The following is a 20089-nucleotide window of genomic DNA, read 5'->3' as shown; positions in this document are numbered from 1 at the left end:
ATGGCATTTCTTCGTAGTAATAGCTACTGTAAATTGGACAGTGCAGTTATATTAACAATAATTTATACGTACCGACATATGTTGTGTCTCTAAAATCTGCATTCGCGACACAAGGTGCTGCATGATTCATTTTACTGCTCTAATTAAGTTGGTAGCCAGTTTATAATAGCAATAAGGCACCTCAGGGTTTTGTGGTATATGGCCAATATACCACAGCTAAGGGCTGTATATCCAGGCACTCCGCATTGCATCGTGCTAAGAACAGCCCTTAGCCATGGTATATTGGCCATATACCACACCCCCTCGGGCCTTATTGCTTAAATTATGCAAGCTCTAGAATGCCCTTCAAGCCAATCAGTATTCGACAATGCCATGGTATAAATACAGATAACTGCCTAAGTAAAGGAAACACCAACATAGTGTCTTAATAGGGTGTTGGTCCACCACAAGCCTCCAGCATATCTTCAATGCGCCTTGCCATAGATTCTAAGTGTCTGGATGCAATACCATTGTTCCACGAGAAATGACATAATTGTGTTTTGTTGATGGTGGTGGAAAGCGCTGTCTCAGGCACCGCTCCAGAAGTGTTCAATTAGGTTGAGATGTGGTGACAGCTGCGCACACACCCCAAAATCTCTTCTTCTAGCCATGGTAGCCAAAATAATGGGTAACTGGGCATTTTTATACATGACCCTAAGCATGATGGGATGTTTTTAATTGCTTAATTAACTCAGGAACCAGACATGCGAAAAAGCACAAGCTTTCAATATACTTAATCCTCATTTACACAAGTTTCCTTTATTTTGGCAGTTACCTTTATTTTTTATCAGTAAATTCCCAGAGCCCTGCATATGTATGTTTGCACAAGCTGTTAAGAGTTTTTACGAGGTGTGGGTTATAAAAGCCAGTCATTTCCCCTCTCCAGCATGGCAGTACCGCACAGATGCAGAAGCTTGGCAAAACAAACCTTTTGGACAGCAGGAAGCTGGCAAAGCAAAATCTTTTCACACGTGGTAATGGAAAGATACCCTGATGGAGAAGGTGGGGTGGCAGTGGGAGAGAGGGGTCAGGGAAAGAGAGGCTCAGGAGGGACATGTGGGTTCTTCACAGGGAGAGGAATGGCTAGAAATAGACCCATGCACAGGAGGGACAGCAGAGATCAGCCAAGCACACAGAGCCCTGACCTGTACTACAGCAACACACGAACAGTGCATACACTACCACACACACACCTGACGCACTTAACCTCTACATCAGGGATGTGCCACTGGCGGACCCGTTTTGTAAGCCCACGGACCAATAAAAATATTTTTTATTGGTCCGTGGGCCAATAATATTTTTGTGGCCGCCACCGCCATAAATGTTGCCCATCCCTGCTCTACATGATAATCAATAGCTTTCCAACAGAGACAGACATGTTCACTGGAACATCAGTTGGGAACTGCATTCTACCAGAATGAGGTGTATTTTAATGATGCCCAGTTAAAGCATGCTGGAATGAAGGCATTTGCAACATGGTGCAGATTACATGGCTGTCTAGCCTTCCTCTTAGATATCTGGAAAAACCTACTGCAAGCTGCTGGTGAAATGGCTCACTTAAAAGGTAAAGTGTCACAGCTCACTGCAGGAGCTTCAAAAACAGCTCTTACCCAATGTTCACTCTCTCATCAGCACCTGCAGATGCTGCAGCACTGTTAGTAATTTACTACAATGGCATCTCAGCGCAGAGGAAAGGGACTAATCACAGAAACACAATAATGAGTCATTGATTACCATTACAGAAATTGCTTTATTCAGCAAACTTTGATAAATTACTAACCGCGTTATTCACACACACTGCTCAGCTAGGCTTGGTCTCTGTCAGTGTGTTGTCAATTCATACAGAGTTGATCTCACAGTGGTCATAATGTCTTTACCACACAGAGGAATAAAAAGGTAACAGAAATGTTTTAATTTGTTATTCTATGGAATATTATTATCTTGTATCTTATGGTACAGTGTATTTACAGTAGACATGTTGACTTTTGTAAAGTTATAAGTACAGGTGACCTTCAACTTGAAAGATATCCTTGTTCAGGAAAGGTTTCAGAATAGTCTCTGGGGATGGTAATGTCTTAGGGCTGGAATAAATAGATCTGTAATATACTGTAGTCCAGGAGGTCAGAGGGGTGATGGGCGCTGTAGTTTTTTTTATCAGCGGCGTTGGTCTTTATCCAGTAGGTCCTTGGCCTCGTTGATCTTGGCGGCCATGTAAGGAGATCCACCTGGAGAGAGAACATATATCCGCTTCTCATCAATGCCCGTCTGTTTAATCCTCTTTTTTCTTCCCCTTGTTACCCCCCATTCCATCGCTCACCCCTCTATCCATTCCAGGTGAGAACAATATAACAGTCTACACATGGCATGCAAGCTGTTTCCCCAGACATAAAAAAAACCTCAGTGACATCTACTGTCAGGAGTAGAGGACTTCAGTAGGCTCAGTCATTAACCGTCTCAGTCACATCCAATCACCTTTTATAGTGCTTTAACACACGGTGGAACACTAATCACTATGGAGCACAGGAAATGGGTGTATGCTGAGCTAGCACAAACTGAGGTTGGGTCGCATACTAATTGTCTAAAGTGACTTCCTCTCCTCATCTCCTACCCCCACCACACTGCTCTGAAAACACATGATAGAGATTTCTGTGTGTTCTGAGGCAGAGTGGTCTGCTCAGCTCACAGGGCCAATGAGTACAGCATCCTGGGAGTAGTAGTCTGCTGTGTGTCAGCAGAAGCAGTACTCTGTGTCTGTGTGTGTGTGCGTTTAGGGTAATACATGAGTGTTATTGTTTGCAATAATGACAGAGAGCAGGTCCTGACGAAGGCCTCAACTAGTCTGCTAATCAGTCACTGACAAAACACAGAGCCGGCCTGGCACGGCCTTCAGCACACTCACAGGGAAGGAAAGATACTAAAAACAGGGCTAGAGGCCTAGAGAGGCAGAAATAAAGAGCAGTCTGATTCCCTTTCTGAAATCTCGTCATCTTGCTCACTGGACCTTATTGGCTCAAATACAGGAAATAATGAGAGGTAATTAGCCGATCATTCCAATCCATTACTCTGACCAGGAATCGGTCCACTCTTTCCAGTCCAGACCTGGCTGACTGACAGACCAGACAGACAAGCTGTGGGTTATTAACCTCTCTTCTCCATCGATGTCCCAGTAACCAAACACATGAAAATGAACTATAATAGATACTGTGCTACCTCCTGAAACAGAACACAAAGCCATATCCAAGGATGACAGTATTGATGGATGTTCCTATAGGTGACCCTATAGAGCTTATAGCCCCATATTTCATCCCCTATTTATTCTTTGTCCCCCTCTCCAACTCCTCCCTCTCTCTCTCTCTCTGTCACCTCAGCCCTTATCGCCCAGTCAGAGAGGAATCCCACAGGCCATTTCTCACTGAGTAAAAACTACACGTTGTGTGTGTGTGTGTGTATTCCTCTCAGGAGAGGGAAAAACAGTGTGGACGAGTGTGTAAAACTAGATGCTGTGTATGCGCGTGACTTTGTGTGTGTGTGTGTGTACACACCTCTCAGGAGAGGGAGACCGAGGGAGGCCATTAACCTTGATAGAGGAGAGAGGAGGCGAGTGCACAAGCCTGACGCTGGGAAAAACACTTTGTATATGGGTTCAATAAAGACAGGTGATATGCTGTTCACACAAGAACCAGTAATAGGAGATCATCACTGTATAATTCACTCAGTTGGCTCCAATCTGTTTTTTCTCATGTCCAGTAAATTGGGATTAAACTGTCAACTGACCTTTATCTGGGTGGTTGAGGACCATGATCCTCCGGTGGGCATCTCTCACCTTGGACTTGGTGCTGGTCGGGCTGTAGGAGGGGAGATATACAGGATTGGGATTAGAAGAATGTACAAAATAGGGCTACACACAGATTTAGCACAGGATTACAGCACCATCTAGTGGTCAAATAACATTCACAAGTTGCAGTAAGAACATCGAGTTCTTCTGACCACTAACCTATTCAGGTGTTCTCTTCTCCCTAATGTGATTGACAGTGTGAAATGTAACTAAACCAGGAAGAAGGATGACTAATATAAACCCATCAAAGACAGAGAGAAATCAAACCCATCCTTAGCATGAACACAGACTGAAATAAAACATTGGGTACACACCCGCACAAACAGGCGAGCATGACACACACACACACTTCCGCCAGTCTTACCTGATACCAAGGATGAGGCTGGCTTCTCGCTTAGTCATCTTCTGGTCAAACCCTCCTTTATAGTAGTGTGATGAGAAGGCCTGGAGAGAGAAGAGATGTTAGTACACACACACCTAGAAATTATTCAACTCACCCACTGACTGTCTAGAAACGTATCCTTTTCTACTCCTTAGTGTAAATGCTTAGAGTAAGAAGGGTGGAAGTGCATTCTGTGGTACATAGGGTTCATTAACTCCCTTCGGTCAAGCACTGCCTCATTGTCACACAGTACACACTGGTGGAAACTGCCAGACACACGCACAGTGTGAGGTCTGATCACTCATCCATCTCACGTCACACACTGCTTTATTCACACACACAATGTGGTGAGAGAGGGCAGTGGGTGCATCACCCTGTCTGGGAACCTGATGTGGAGCCTTTGGTCTGTGGAGCCATAACTCAGGTGCAGCAGGGGAAACTGAAGACCATGAGTCAGTCCACCAACTACCCACCCTACAGACAGTCAGTGGAATAAGTACTACACCACAAACATTGGTGCTTGGTGACTATCTGATGGAGCAATACATGAATCCCCCAGATTTGCAAATATGAGTCTGTAGGGTGGTGGGAGAGTTTTCGGCAAAACCAGTGGGGGTCATCGTTGATCATGCATAGTTTCAGAAAACAGTGTACCAAGACATACTAACAATCAGTTGGAGTTCATTAGAAGTTGCCCCAAAAAAAACATAGGTCTACATGGTTAGACAAGTTTTCATCTCCTCTTAGGATTGTGATGAACCACATAACCAAGTTAGTGGGTTACTTACAGAGGTGGGCATCTTCTTAGCAGTCTGTGACAGGACTTGTCCTAGAGGCTTCCACAACTGGAAGGCATAACGACCTGAAACACAGTACATATTTATTGTCCTACACACACAGACCCCTTTCCACTGGTCACCACAGTTATGTTCTTGTCCTGTATTTTTTTTAACCAGGTAGGCCAGTTGAGAACAAGTTCTCATTTACAACTGCGACCTGGCCAAGATAAAGCAAAGCAGTGCGACACAACAAAGAGTTACACATGGGATAAACAAACGTACAGTCAATAACACAATAGAAAAATCTATATACAGTGTGTGCAAATGTAGTAAGATTAGGGAGGTAAGGCAATAAATAGGCCATAGTGGTGAAATAATTACAATTTAGCAATGAAACACTGGAGTGATAGATGTGCAAGTAGATACTGGGGTGCAAAGCGGCAAAAAAACAAAAAACAATATGGGGATGAGATTGTTGGGTGGGCTATTTACAGATGGGCTGTGTACAGGTGCAATGATCAGTAAGCTGCTCTGACAGCTGATGCTTAAAGTTAGTGAGGGAGATATAAGAATCCAGCTTCAGTGATTTTTGTAATTCGTTCCAGTCATTGGTAGCAGAGAACTGGAAGGAAAGGCGTTCAAAGAAGGAGTTGGCTTTGGGGATGACCAGTGAAATATACCTGCTGGAGTGCATGCTATGGGTGGGTGCTGCTATTGTGACCAGTGAGCTGAGATAAGGCGAGGCTTCACCAAGCAAAGAATTATAGATGACCTGGAGTCAGTGGGTTTGGAGACGAATATGAAGCGAGGGCCAGCCAACGAGAGCATGCAGGTCGCAGTGGTGGGTAGTATATGGAGCTTTGGTGACAAAACGGATGGCACTGTGATAGACTACATCCAATGTGCTGAGTAGAGTGTTGGAGGCTATTTTGTAAATGACATTGCTGAAGTCAAGGATCGTTAGGATTAGAGGTCGACCGATTAAATCGGGCCGATTTCAAGTTTTCATAACAATCGGAAATCGGTATTTTTGGGCGCCGATTTGACGATTTAAAAAAATATATATTTTATTTTTTACACCTTTATTTAATCTTGATTTAACTAGGCAAGTCAGTTAAGAACACATTCTTATTTTCAATGACGGCCTAGGAACGTTCTGCCTCGTTCAGGGGCAGAACGACAGATTTTTAACCTTGTCAGCTCGGGGGATCCAATCTTGCAACCTTACAGTTAACTAGTCCAATGCTCTAACACCTGATTACATTGCACTCCACGAGGAGCCTGCCTGTTAGCGAATGCAGTAAGCTAAGGTAAGTTGCTAGCTATCAATCAATGACTGTCATTGCTCCAATGTGTACTTAACCATAAACATCAATGCCTTTCTTAAAATCAATACACAAGTATATATTTTTAAACCTGCATATTTAGCTAAAAGAAATCCAGGTTAGCAGGCAATATTAACCAGGTGAAATTGTGTCATTTCTCTTGCGTTCATTGCACGCAGAGTCAGGGTATATGCAACAGTTTGGGCCGCCTGGCTCTTTGCGAACTAATTTGCCAGAATTTTACGTAATTATGACAACATTGAAGGTTGTGCAATGTAACAGGATTATTTAGACTCATGGAAGCCACCCGTTAGATAAAATATGGAACGGAATAAACGTTTTGTTTTCGAGGTGATAGTTTCCGGTATATGGTTTAGAGAGAAATAGTCGACGCGTTATAATTCCTGTAATAACTTGTGGCTGAATTTGAAAGGGGTTCCTTTGTTATTTTAGTTAGTTTATTTTCTATGTCTTCCATAGAGAATGTCTTGATCTACTTCAAATAAGGTCTGTGTTTCGTGCAGGCTTAAACCGCCTCGACGTTTTGATACCCGTGTAAATCTCACTAGGATAAGGTAACGTTTGTCAACATATTTTCATAAATCCACTACATTTTTTTTCTTTGCTTATATTTAGCCAATATTGATCAGAGTTACAGTGTCCTATGGATATCTACACAGTTATAAAATTGGCACGGTGATGTAAGCCTACACGAAACACAGACCTTATTTTAAGTGAATCTAAAAATATCCTATGGAATAAATGAAGGAACCGCTTTTCAGATTTTGCTAGAAGGTGTCATGGGAATTATGACTCGCACTTTGGTTGTCAATTCTTACCATGCCCATTATTAAAATAGTATTTCCTGCATATAGAAATTAAAGTTTTTGTTTTSAACATTCATCACAGGTAACTTAAACTCTATTTTTATTCAAACAGTTGAGAGTATTTGTCTCCTAAGCAGACTCTTCAGTATCATTGTCACTTCAGAGCTGTGTGTGTGTGTGTGTATTTATGTATTATATTAAGTTAAAATAAGTGTTCATTGCTCATTCAGTATTGTTGCAATTGTCATTATTAAAAATGTGTGTGTGTGTATATGATATATATTTTTTTAAATTATAAATCGGCCGATTAATCGGTATCGGCTTTTTTTGTCCTCCAATAATCGGTATCGGCATTGAAAAATCATAATCGGTCGACCTCTAGTTAGGATAGTCAGTTTTAAGAGGGTATGTTTGGCATGAGTGAAGGATGCTTTGTTGTGAAATGGGAAGCCGATTCTAGATTTAATTTTGGATTGGAGATGCTTAATATGAGTCTGGAAGGAGAGTTTACAGTCTAACCAGACACTTAGAATATGTGGACAACTACAAATACCTAAGTCAGAACCGTCCAGAGTAGTGATGCTAGACGGGCGGGCGGGTGTGGGCAGCGATCGGTTGAAGAGCATGCGTTTAGTTTTACTTGCATTTAATAAGAGCAGTTGGAGGCCACAGAAGGAGTGTTGTATGGCATTGAAACTCGTCTAGAGGTTTGTTAACTTCTTATGGCTGAAGGGGCAGTATTGAGTAGCTTGGATGAAAGGTGCCCATATCAAACGGCCTGCTCCTCAGTCATAGTTGCTAATATTTGCATATTATTAGTAGTATTGGATAGAAAACACTAAAGTTTCTAAAACTGTTTGAATTATGTCTGTGAGATTAACAGAACTCACATTGGCAGGCAAAATCCTGAGTTGAAATCAAAACAGGAAGTCAGAAATCTGAGCTTGTATGTATTCACCAGAGTCCCTAATGAAATCCCCTTGAGATATGAATGATTGTGCACTGCCTAGGGGTTCCACTAGATGTCAACCATCAATAGAAATTATAATGAGACTTCTATGGTGTTGTGGGAGAGAATGATAGCAGAATCAGTCAGGTGTCCATCAAGCAGCCATTTTCTGATCATGCTTATTCCTCATGGTTGTCACTTGCGTTCCATTGCTCACGAAGACAAGAAAGAATACTCCGGTTGGAACTTTATTGAAGCTATATGTTAAAAACATCCTAATGATTGATTCTGTACTTAGTTTGAAATGTTTCTTCGACCGGTAATATCACTTTTTGAAGTTTTTGTTCGATATAACGCTGACCAGAATTAGYWTTTGGATATGTAAACCAGACGCGCTAACAAAAGAAGGTATTTGGACATAAATAACGGATTTTTTCGAACAAAACAAACATTTATTGTGGACCTGGGATTCCTGGTGTGCTTTCTGATGTAGATCATCAAAGGTAAGGGAATATTTATCATATATTTTCTTGTTTATGTTGACGCCATCTTTGCGGGAAATTTGTAGTGTAAGACGTTTGTATAGAAGACCGTCTATGATTATGCGTGGGTTTCTTTTCCGTAAAGTTTTTTTTGAAATCTGACACAGCGGTTGCATAAGGAGATGTATATCTATAATTCCATGTGTATAACTTGTATTCATATTATTTATGATGAGTATTTCTGTTGAAACGATGTGGCTATGCAAAGTCACTTGATGTTCTTGCAACTAGTGAATCTAACGCCTCAATGTAAACTCAGATTTTTTTATATAATATGAATTTAATCAAACATGCATGTATTGTGTAACATGAAGTCCTATGAGTGTCATCTGATGAAAATAATCAACAGTTAGTGATTCATTTTATCTCTATTCTGGTTTTTGTGAAGCTATCTTTAGCTGGAAAAATATGGCTGTGATTATTGTGGTTTTGTGGTGACCTAACAATCGTTTTGTAGTGCTTTCGCTGAAAAGCCTATTTGAATCCGGACACTTTGGTGGATTAACAAAAGATTACCTTTAAAAATGATATAAGACACATGAATGTCTGAAGAATTTTAATTATGAGATTTCTGTTTTTTGAATTTGGGCCCTGCACTTCGACTGGCTGTTGTCAATCGATCCCGTTAACGGGACTGCAGCCATAAGAAGTTTTAAGCAGGGGGACACGTCCTGGCACTGCAGGATTTGAGTACCTGCGGCGTAGTGTGTACTGGATGGTAGGCTCTGTTACTTTAGTCCCAGCTCTCTGCGGTCATTCACTAGGTCCCCCCGTGTGGTTCTGTGATCATTTTGACCCCACGGGGTGAGATCTTGCGTGGAGCCCCAGATCGAGGGAAGATTATCTGTGGCTTGTATGTTCTTCCATTTCCTAATAATTGCTCCACAGTTGATTTCTTCAAACCAAGCTGCTTCCTATTGCAGATTCAGTCTTCCCAGCCTGGTGCAGGTCTACAATTTTGTTTCTGGTGTCCTTTGACAGCTCTTTGGTCTTGGAGTTTGGAGTGTGACTGTTTGAGGTTGTGGACAGGTGTCTTTTATACTGATAACAAGTTCAAACAGGTGCCATTAATACAGGTAACGAGTGGAGGACAGAGGAGCCTCTTAAAGAAGAAGTTACAGGTCTGTGAGAGCCAGAAATCTTGCTTGTTTGTAGGTGACCAAATACTTATTTTCCACCATAATTTGCAAATAATTCATTAAAAATCCTACAATGTGATTTTCTGGATTTTTTCCCCTCATTTTATCTGTCATAGTTGAAGTGTACCTATGAATGAAAATTACAGGCCGCTCATCTTTAAGTGGAGAAACTTGCACAATTGGTGGCTGACTAAATACTTTTTTGCCCCACTGTAGGTCTACAACAGTTTGGGTCTAGAGTGTCTCCCCCTTTGAAGAGGGGATGACCGGCGGCATCTTTCCAATCCTTAGGGATCTCAGACGATACAAAAGAGAGTTTGAACAGGCTAGTAATAGGGGTATAATTTTAGAAAAGAGAGGTCCAGATTGTCTAGCCCAGCTGATTTGTAAGTCGCTCTGGAATAAGAGGTCTGCTAAATGACTTAAATGTAAATGTAAAATTGTAGGGTCCAGATTTTGCAGCTCTTTCAGGACATCAGCTATCTGGATTTGGGTGAAGGAAAATGGGGAGGCTTGTAAGTTGCTGTGGGGGGTGCAGAGCTGTTGACTGGGGTAGGGGTAGCAAGGTGGAAAGCATGCCAGCTGTCAAAAATTGCTTATGATGAAATTCTCAATTATCGAGATGTATGGTTATTAAGTGTCCACCAGCTGATGCGTGGGCAGCTGGGAGGATGTGCTCTATTCTCATGGACTTACAGTGTCCCAGAACTTTTTGGAGTTTATGCTAACAGGATGCAAATTTCTGTTTGAAAAAGCTAGCCTTTGCTTTCCTAACTGCCTGTGTATATTGGTTCCTAACTTCCCTTAAAAGTTGCATATCGCAGGGGCTATTCGATGCTAATGCAATACGCCACCAGATGTTTTTGTGCTGGTCAAGGGCAGTCAAGTCTGGAGTGAACCAAAGGCTATATCTGTTCTTAGTTCAAGATTCTTTGAATGGGGCATGCTTATTTAAGATGGTGAGGAAAACAATTTTAAAGAATAACCAGGCATCCTCTACTGACGGAATGAGGTCAATATACTTCCAGGATACCCGAGCCAGGTATATTAGAAAGGCCTGCTCGCTGAAGTGTTTTTGGGAGCGTTTGACAGTGATGAGGGGTGGTCGTTTGACCGTGGCAATGATCTTTGTTGAAGACAGCAGAAGTGTATTTAGAGGGAAGGTTGATCAGGATGATATCTATGAGGGTGCCCGTGTTCAAGGATTTAGGGTTGTACCTGGTAGGTTCCTTGATAATTTGTGTGAGATTGAGGGCATCTAATTTAGACTGTAGGACGGCTGGGGTAATAAGCATATCCCAGTTTAGGTCACCTAACAGTACAAACTTTGTAGATAAATGGGGGCAATTAATTCACATATGGTGTCCAGGGCACAGCTGGGGGCTGAGGGGGGGGTCTATAACAAGCGGCAACAGTGAGAGAATTAATTCTGGAAAGGTGGATTTTTAAAAGTAGAAGCTCGAGCTGTTTGGGCACAGACCTGGATAGCATGACAGAACTCTGCAGGCTAACTCCACCCCGTTTGGCAGTTCTATCTTGGCGGAAAATGTTGTAGTTGAGATGGAAGTTTCAGAATTTTTGGTGGCGTTCCTTAGCCAGGATACAGACACAACTAGGACATCAGGGTTGGCAGAGTGTGCTAAAGCAGTGAATAAAACAAACTTAGGAAGGAGGCTTCTGATGTTAACATGCATAAAACCAAGGCTTTTACAGTTACACAAGTCAACAAATGAGAGTGCCTGGGGAATAGGAGTGGAACTGGGGGCTACAGGGCCTGGGTTAACCTCTACATCACCAGAGGAACAGAGGATGAGTAGGATAAGGGTACGGCTAAAGGCTATAAGGACTGGTCGTCTATGTATAACATGTATTGGAGTGTGTGTGTGTGTATCATCGATGTGTACTGGGTCAGTGTTTGTGTTGGTAAGCTGCAGTCACTCTCCAAACCCACAGAGCCAGTCAGCAACTATACCCTGCCAAACATTCTCTGTTTATAAAGTACACACACAAGAAGTTAGCAGAAACCCCTCTGGAGGAGCTGGTTTCCAAGAGAAAAACACAAAACCACTCAGTCATGTATGAGAGCCATGCTGCTAAGCTCAGGGAGTAATCAGGGCATTATTTATAACCTGGTGACTGACATGTTCTGAGTGGGCGGTGTAAATCCACTACTCCACCTCCAGGCTGCCTGGAAGTTCTGTTTTCCTAAAACTACAAAGCTGAAAGTCCATCAACTGTGGAGGGACCGCACACACGCAGGTGCACGGATGGCCTGCTGCTGGCCTTTTCATTTACATTGAGAGGATAATTAGACTGTGCTGTTCCTCAAAGCCGCCACAACAACTAACACTGACCTCACATTACCCGAACTCTGTGGCAACTGGCAGACCACACACTGCCTTACTATTAACCACTATACAAAACAGCTGTGCTGACTGACACTCTTGTACCAATGCGGATAATGGCATAGTGCCTATTCGCTGCTGCGCTCTGCAACACGATAACGCCACTATCACTGTACAGAATGACAGGAAGATCATAATATACTGTTTTGTAAGACATCCAACTTTCTAAATAACATGGATGTGTGATTGGTTACATCACATTATCTGGCGTACAAAGATTTTGGGTGTCCCTTACTGGACGTTTGAGGTTTGTCCATACAAACCGCTGCAAGAAATTTAACTAACCTGGTATTGGCGGTACTCTCTTCTTGATTCTTCTACTCTACTTTATTCTGGAAAAACTTATCTTATACATGTGTATAGTTGCAGGTGGTTCTACCAACACCAGAGAAAACTCAGAAAGATAGTAAATCCATGTTTGTATCAAGTGAGATATGCCTCTTGCATATGTGTTGCATAGAAACAACTAGTTCCTGCAAAAGGCTGTGAAATGCTAGATGTGTGCAGCTAAGATGGTGACGAACTATCTCTTGCAGTACAACACATGGATTTACCACCTGCAACTGTACACTCACATCTGTGACTTGTTTCAGGAAACTAGGCATATGTTGCACGCCACTACTTCACAGGCGAGACATTTGAACGTAACCATTAAAAAAAAAAAAATCTAAATGCATTTTTTTGGTAGAAATGGCTTCTGGAACATGTGAACTTTCATGAGCATTAATAACAAAAAGTTGTATGCCATCTGTACAGGCAAATAAAATTGTTAAATGATGACCTTCCCGCTAGCCATGATTTGCTGAGGTTATTGATGGGCTGGACATGCCGAGAGAGGAGTTAGGATTGGTCTGCCATGTAGCTTGCTTCTGTCTATAACATGACCTGCTCAGAATGTGTTAAGCCTTTCTAATGCGGCTTTTTTTAAAGAAATCACGAAGAACTGCAAAGGTGTTGCTAATGCTCTCCACTTTCTAGAGCACTGGTTCTCAATCCTGGGGACGTAAAGGGCTGCACATTTTTGTTTTTGCAGTAGCACTACACAGCTGATTCAAATGATCCACTCATCAAAAGACTTTGATGATTTGAAGCAGGTGTGTAGTGCTAGGGCAAAAACAAAAATGTGCAGCCCTTTGGATCCCCAGGACCTGGATGAGAACCTCTGTTCTGGAGGACAATCGTGCCATGCTGACTCTCTCCGACTCTGAAAATTAAATCAGGCAATGAGGAAATCCCTGACTTAGGTAAAAACATTTTCTTTGAACCAGACAGTCGTATGAAATGGTGATCAAGTGTTGTTGTCACAGAAGAAGTTGACCGAGTTTTAAAATCAGTGGAATGCCCGGAGTATGATCGCAGAGTATGATAGCTAAGGAGATTAAGAAAATTCTGGAATTTGATTACAAATACGAGGGAGTCAAAGTGAACACACAGAAGGCTGTTGTATAAAACACTCCGGATTACATCTTCAAACTAAGGGCAACCATGGCATCTGTGACAGAGGGAGAAGCGTCCATCCATGTATACAGGTAAGAGTCTAGCTACATTTTCAGATATTATACATTTCTAATTTTGTCAGAAAGTGGTTTTCATTGCAAGTTAAAGCGTATTGTTAGCTAGCTAACTTCACGTGAATGATCTGTGCAGTAATATTACAGTTGAAGTCGGAAGTTTACATAYACTTAGGTTGCTGTCATTAAAACTTGTTTGTCAAACACTCTACACATTTCTTGTTAACAAACTATAGTTTTGGCAAGTCGGTTAGGACATCTACTTTGTATCACAATTCCAGTGGGTCAGAAGTTTACATACACTAAGTTGACTGTACCTTTAAACAGCTTGGAAAATTCCAGAAAATGTCATGGAAGCCTCTGATTGGCTAATTGACATCATTTGAGTCAATTGGAGGTGTACCTGTGGATGTCTTTCAAGGCCTACCTTCAAACTCAGTGCCTCTGCTTGACATCATGGGAAAATCCCAAGAAATCAGCCAAGACCTCAAAAAAATTGTGGACCTCCACAAGTCTGGTTCATCCTTGGGAGCAATTTCCAAACACATTCATCTGTACAAACAATAGTACTTAAGTATAAACACCATGGGACCACGCAGCCGTCAAACCGCTCAGGAAGGAGACTCGTTCTGTCTCCTAGAGATTAACATACATGGGTGCGAAAAGTGCAAATCAATCCCAGAACAGCAGCAAAGGACCTTGTGAAGATGCTGGAGGAAACAGGTACAAAAGTATCTATATCCACAGTAAAGCGAGTCCTATATCGACATCATCTGAAAGGCCGCTCAGCAAGGAAGAAGCCACTGCTCCAAAACCACCATTAAAAAAAGCCAGACTACGGTTTGCAACTGCACATGGGGACAAAGCTCATACTTTTTTAAGAAATGTCCTCTGGTCTGACAAAACAAAAATAGAACTGTTTGGCCATAATGACCATCGTTATGTTTGGAGGAAAAAGGGGGAGGCTTGCAAGCCGAAGAACACCATCCCAACCGTGATTCACGACGGTGGCAGCATCATGTTGTGGGGGTGCTTTGCTGCAGGAGGGACTGGTGCACTCGGCATCATGAGGAAAGAAAATGTTGGGTATATTGAAGCAACATCTCAAGACATCAGTCAGGAAATTAAAGCTTGGTCGCAAATGGGTCTTCCAAATGGACAATGACCCCAAGCATACTTCCAAAGATGTGGCAAAATGGCTTAAGGACGACAAAGTCAAGGTATTGGAGTGGCCTTCACAAAGCACTGACCTCAATCCTATAGAACATTTGTGGGCAGAACTGAAAGTGTGTGCGAGCAAGGAGGCCTACAAACCTGACTCAGTTACACCAGCTCTGTCAGCAGGGAATGTGATGAAAGAAATAAAAGCTGAAATAAATTCTTCTACTATTTTTCTGACATTTCACATTATTTAAATAAAGTGGTGATCCTAACTGACCTACGACAGGGAATTTTTACCAGGATTAAATGTCAGGAAAAGTGAAACCGAGTTTAAATGTATTTGGCTAAGGTGTATGTAAACTTCCGACTTCAACTGTATTTGTATCTCAGAAAGCCATTTGCTTTGCTAGTTATAGCCTAATGTTAGCTAGCTAACATTTAACCTAGTTGGTTAGCTTTAGCTACCTGCAGATTTAAGCATGGTAGTAACGTTATGAGTTGGGATTATGGTTCATTGTTTAGCTAGCTAGCTATGTCTAAACAAGACTCCTATGCAAGTAACCATTTCACTGTACCGTTTACACCTTCTGTATCTTGTGCATGTGACAAATAAACGTTGATTTTATTTGAAATAATGTGTTTACCAGAGATGGTAATGTGAAGCACAACATGACCTGCACCAAAGTAAAATTAGGATATAACATTAGGCTAATGAGACAGTGTCCAAGTCCTAAAATTCTCCGGTAGAATGCCCTGCTTTTATTTCGTCACACTCACAACAGTAAACAATTTTCTGTAATTAGCTCATCATTAACTTGTAAATAAGATAAAGTTAAGATGTTTCAGCTCTAATATGGTCATTATTTGAACTGGCTAGCCAGCTAACTTAACGTTAGCTAACAAGCTAGGAATGAACAAAAAAGTGTTTACTAAGTTGCCTTTAGTTGCCTGGTTTGTTAGACTGACATATACTAAATTCATTTTTTATATTTATTTTATTGGTGTGTTACAGCAGTGATGCTATTTTGGACCACCAGGCTGTTGATGTCATGCAGCGCGTCTTCTTTATAATCAAGTTTGATGTCGGATGACTATAGAATGTTCATGATGTCACTGCGACAACTGTCTACAGACATGTCGATAGATGTAGTATTAACCAGACTTTAGTCTTGAAATATTTGGTTGTTTAGTACACTACCGTACACACTGTTTAACACATGTATATCCTTAAAGAGATGGGTGGGGCTAAGGCTTAAAAGGGTGTGAACACTGATAAATGGGTGTAGACAAAGAATAACTCTCCAGTAGGTTTACAAATCCAGTCAAGGGCCATTTTCTCAAAAGTGTGGTTACAAGTTTATCAACTTTCAAAGCATAATTACTTTCCCACTGTTCCTCAACTGTAGTGTATGATATACCATTTTCTAGTTCCGAGTCTCTACTTTTATCCAATATAAAAAAAACACAATTTAAAATGTCCTACACAAGACCGAATCGATCTTACCTGCAAAGCCTGCAGCAGCAACACCAAGGCCAACTGCTATCAGAGTACCACCCTGAAGATACAGAACATTATCAATACAACAATCCAGAGTCAACAGTTGTGGAAAATACTTTAAAGATCTACTTAAGTAGTTTTTTGGGGGTATCTGTACTTTACTACTTATATTTTTGACAACTTACCCTTTTACTTCACTATATTCCTAAAGAAAATCATGTACTTTTTACTCCATACATTATGCCTGACACACAAAAGTATTCACTACAAATCTTTTTAATACTTAGCAGGACTGGAAAATTGTTAAAGTCACGCACTTCAAGAGAACATCCTCTGTGATCTGGAGGACAAACTAAACACACAAGCTTCGTTTGTAAATTGTCTGAGTGTGCACTTGGCTATCCGTAAATACATTTTTTTTATTTTATTAAATGGTGCCGACTGGTTTGCTTAATATAAGGAATTTGAAATTATTTCTACTTTTACTTTTGATACTTATGTATAATTTTAGACTTTTACTCAAGTAGTATTTTACTGGGTGACTTTTACTTGAGTCATTTTCTATTAGGGTATCTTGACTTTTATTCAAGTATGACAATTGGATACTTTTTACACCAGTCAACAACAACAAAAAATCAACGCAGTTTTCATTGCAAGCCTGAGTCACTCAGCCGACTGATTACATCACAGCCTGTTATATGACATTCATGTTACTGGCGATTGCTAGATTCATCACCGTGATGACACAACCTTTCCCATTGATGTCTGTAATGGGAAACTAACATTTGCTTCTGTTGCTAGTACTGTAACTATCCACCAGCTAATTGCTAGTAAATAGAAGGTTCTGGCATTAGCTAGCTAGCTGTCTTAGCTGCAGGCCTGTGAAATAACCAGCGCTTGTTATCCACCAAAAATTCAAACAACAAAATAACGTATATACTTACAAGTCTTTTGTCGATTTCTGTTTCACTCCGGATTTTAGATTGAGAATTGTATTCAGCATATCGCATAGTTTCTCCTTCAATAGATACCCTGCTACCAGCATTTGCCATGCTGCCGCTGTCACTTGAAGGACACAACTATGGAGCGTCTGAGCGGACAACCAGTGTCAATTGAAAAAACATTTCGTAATACAGAACGAACGGGTGATCCACCTTGCACAATATTGTGGAAATCTGGAAAATGTAAATAAACCAATGAACCACATAAAACAAACTAATTAAATGTTATAACATATACAGGCTACATAGTGGGATAATTCGCATAGATGGCTGTAGCTTAATACATTTTCTATTTGCTCCAAGGGAATTGTATTCTTGCCTAACATTGATTTTGAAAAGGTGTTAATTAGGCTATTACTGTACTCTATATATATATATATATATATATATATATATATATATATATATATATTTTATTGTAGTTTATTTAATATTTATATATTTTTTTAATTTTTTTTTTGTAAAAAAAAAAAAAAAAAAAAAAGAAAAGATTATGATAAACTTTCATAGCGGGTTGGGCTGTCCCATAGGGCGGCGCTCAATTGTGTCGTCCGGGTTAGGGGAGGGTTTGGCAGGGGTAGGCCGTCTTTCTAAAATTCGAATTTGTTCTTAACTGACTTGCCTAGTTAAATAAAGGTTAAATAAAACATCTATGGGTGATGCTGGTTTTGGATAGAGAAGTTCCCAATACACGTGTTATTATTTCTATTTTTCTTCATTTTTTGTATTCATTTGTTAGTATTTTCTTGTATTTTAAATTTTTTCAATACAAGTGTTTGCCACAGGGGACGTCTAATAACTACACCGGTGTTTTACTGATAAGACAAGTCAGTGGGATATAGGCTGGCATGGACTACCTGGGGTATTAGAGGAATAATATAATCAATTATACCAATACAGGAGCTAATCAGAGAACAGTAGACAGTTGGAAAATAATTAATGGCACGGACCCAGTGATGGCAACGCTAACCCACCTGACAACGAAAACACAGCCTCGACAGTGAGAAGGCTAGCCAAAATAGATGTATCTTCATTATTGACTTATTCAGTAACAGCTATGTTTTCAAATATTTCAAGGGGACATCCAATAGTCATTCGGGATATTACGGATATAATATTATCTTCTTCAACTGCAGTATCAAAAAAAGGGCGAAAAATGTATCAGGTGAGGTATTCTTATGTAAAATTATGGAATATAAATTATTATATTAAATAGGTATACAACATTACATTCCGCATACAGTTTCGTTTTATGCTCCGTTCCCGTCATAATATTCCAGTATTTCTGGTTCCGGTGACGGGGAAGGGATAGATGCACGTATGCGCACATGGACAAACGTTTTTGTTATTTTTGGGTGTACAAGAATAGTGTGTGCATGCGTTAATGAGTTTCAGTACCAAACCTCTGGGCTGGTAAACCCCCTTGGCATTTAAGATTATGAGGCTTATTAAATGTCTAAGTAGGGGGAGGCATTTACATTTCCCTCTCCTCCCTCTCACTCAGTTCAGATGGGTTCACCATGATACCACCCATTGAATCGCGATGGAGTAAACTCATTATAGCATTGTTATGATATCTCCCCATCTATTCCTCCCTCCACACCTCCATCTACAGTATACCTCTATTACCCCTCCATCCCTCCCTCTAGTCTTGTTACCGGTAATAGTAGTAGTTATAAAATATTGTAATGTACTCACCATCCTGTCTAAACCTGCAGTGGTTCAGAAAGAAGAGGGGGACATACAGAGAAACTAGGTACACACACGTATGCACGCACACACACGTGTGCACATGAATAATATCATCTTCTAATACATGTATCTCTGTAAGGTGGTGCTGTGAGGCCAGGGAGAGGCACCTGGTGGAGTTAAGCCAAGCTAAAGTGCAGAAACAGGAACTCCATCGTCACATTTTAAAGTAAAGACTTCATTATTAGATTATGTCCAGAGAAATTGTATATACCATCCCACTTGTGCAATGTGCATGGAATGTAAAACACTCACATTCTACTCATCTTTTAATGATGCCTTCTAAATAGCTTTTAACAGACAGAATGAGTAAACTGTCTACTTGTGTTGTGTGTTAAGCTGAGAAAAGAGGAGATGGCCCGGCAACGGAGACAGGCAGAGGAAAAGGAGTATGAGAGGATGAAGGCTAAAAAGCAGGAGAATGTCAGAGAGTGAGAGAGTGTTAGTAATGTACAAATAAATCACTTATTTACTGTCACTGTATTGTTCTTTAGGTATTGTTTCTCTCTGTAATACCATTTCAAGCCAATAGAGGTCACTGCAGACAGCTGGCACACTGAAACAATCCTAGATGTGGTGATTGAATGAGAGAGAAAGAGAGAGACAAAGAGACATATCCACACCCATAGGAGAGTTTCCAGGAATTACATGTTACAGCAGAGAGAGCTGTTAGACATGCTCGGACCTGGACTCCCGAGTGGCGCAGTGGTTTAAGTCACTGCATCGCAGTGCTTGAGGCGTCACTACAGACCCGGGTTCGATCCCAGGCTGTGTCACAGCTGTCCGTGACTGGGAGATCCATGAGGCTGCGAGCAATTGTCCCAGAGTCGTACGGGTTGGGGAGGGGTTGGCCGGCCAGGATTTCCTTGTCCATTGCGCTCCAGCGACTCCTTGTGGTAGGCTGGGCGCCTGCAAGCTGACTCTGGTCGGCAGCTGGATGGTGTTTC

General features: G+C 41.1%; 1 protein-coding gene across 1 annotated transcript; it reads right to left on the bottom strand.

Annotated features, from left to right (window-relative positions):
• Nucleotides 1–1769: 1769 nt before the first annotated feature.
• LOC112080706 (dnaJ homolog subfamily C member 15) lies at nt 1770–17531 on the bottom strand. Its single transcript, XM_024146546.2, has 6 exons — nt 17337–17531; nt 16399–16450; nt 5045–5118; nt 4239–4318; nt 3814–3884; nt 1770–2264 (listed from the first exon to the last, which is right to left on the bottom strand). The coding sequence occupies exons 1-6, from the start codon at nt 17442–17444 to the stop codon at nt 2194–2196; spliced, it is 456 nt and encodes a 151-aa protein (XP_024002314.1). The 5' UTR covers nt 17445–17531; the 3' UTR covers nt 1770–2193.
• Between the last annotated feature and the right edge of the window lie 2558 nt (nt 17532–20089).

This window comes from Salvelinus sp. IW2-2015, unplaced genomic scaffold, assembly GCF_002910315.2.
Source record: "Salvelinus sp. IW2-2015 unplaced genomic scaffold, ASM291031v2 Un_scaffold16444, whole genome shotgun sequence".
NCBI lineage: Eukaryota > Metazoa > Chordata > Actinopteri > Salmoniformes > Salmonidae > Salvelinus > Salvelinus sp. IW2-2015.
This window is presented reverse-complemented; position numbering and strand designations above follow the sequence as displayed.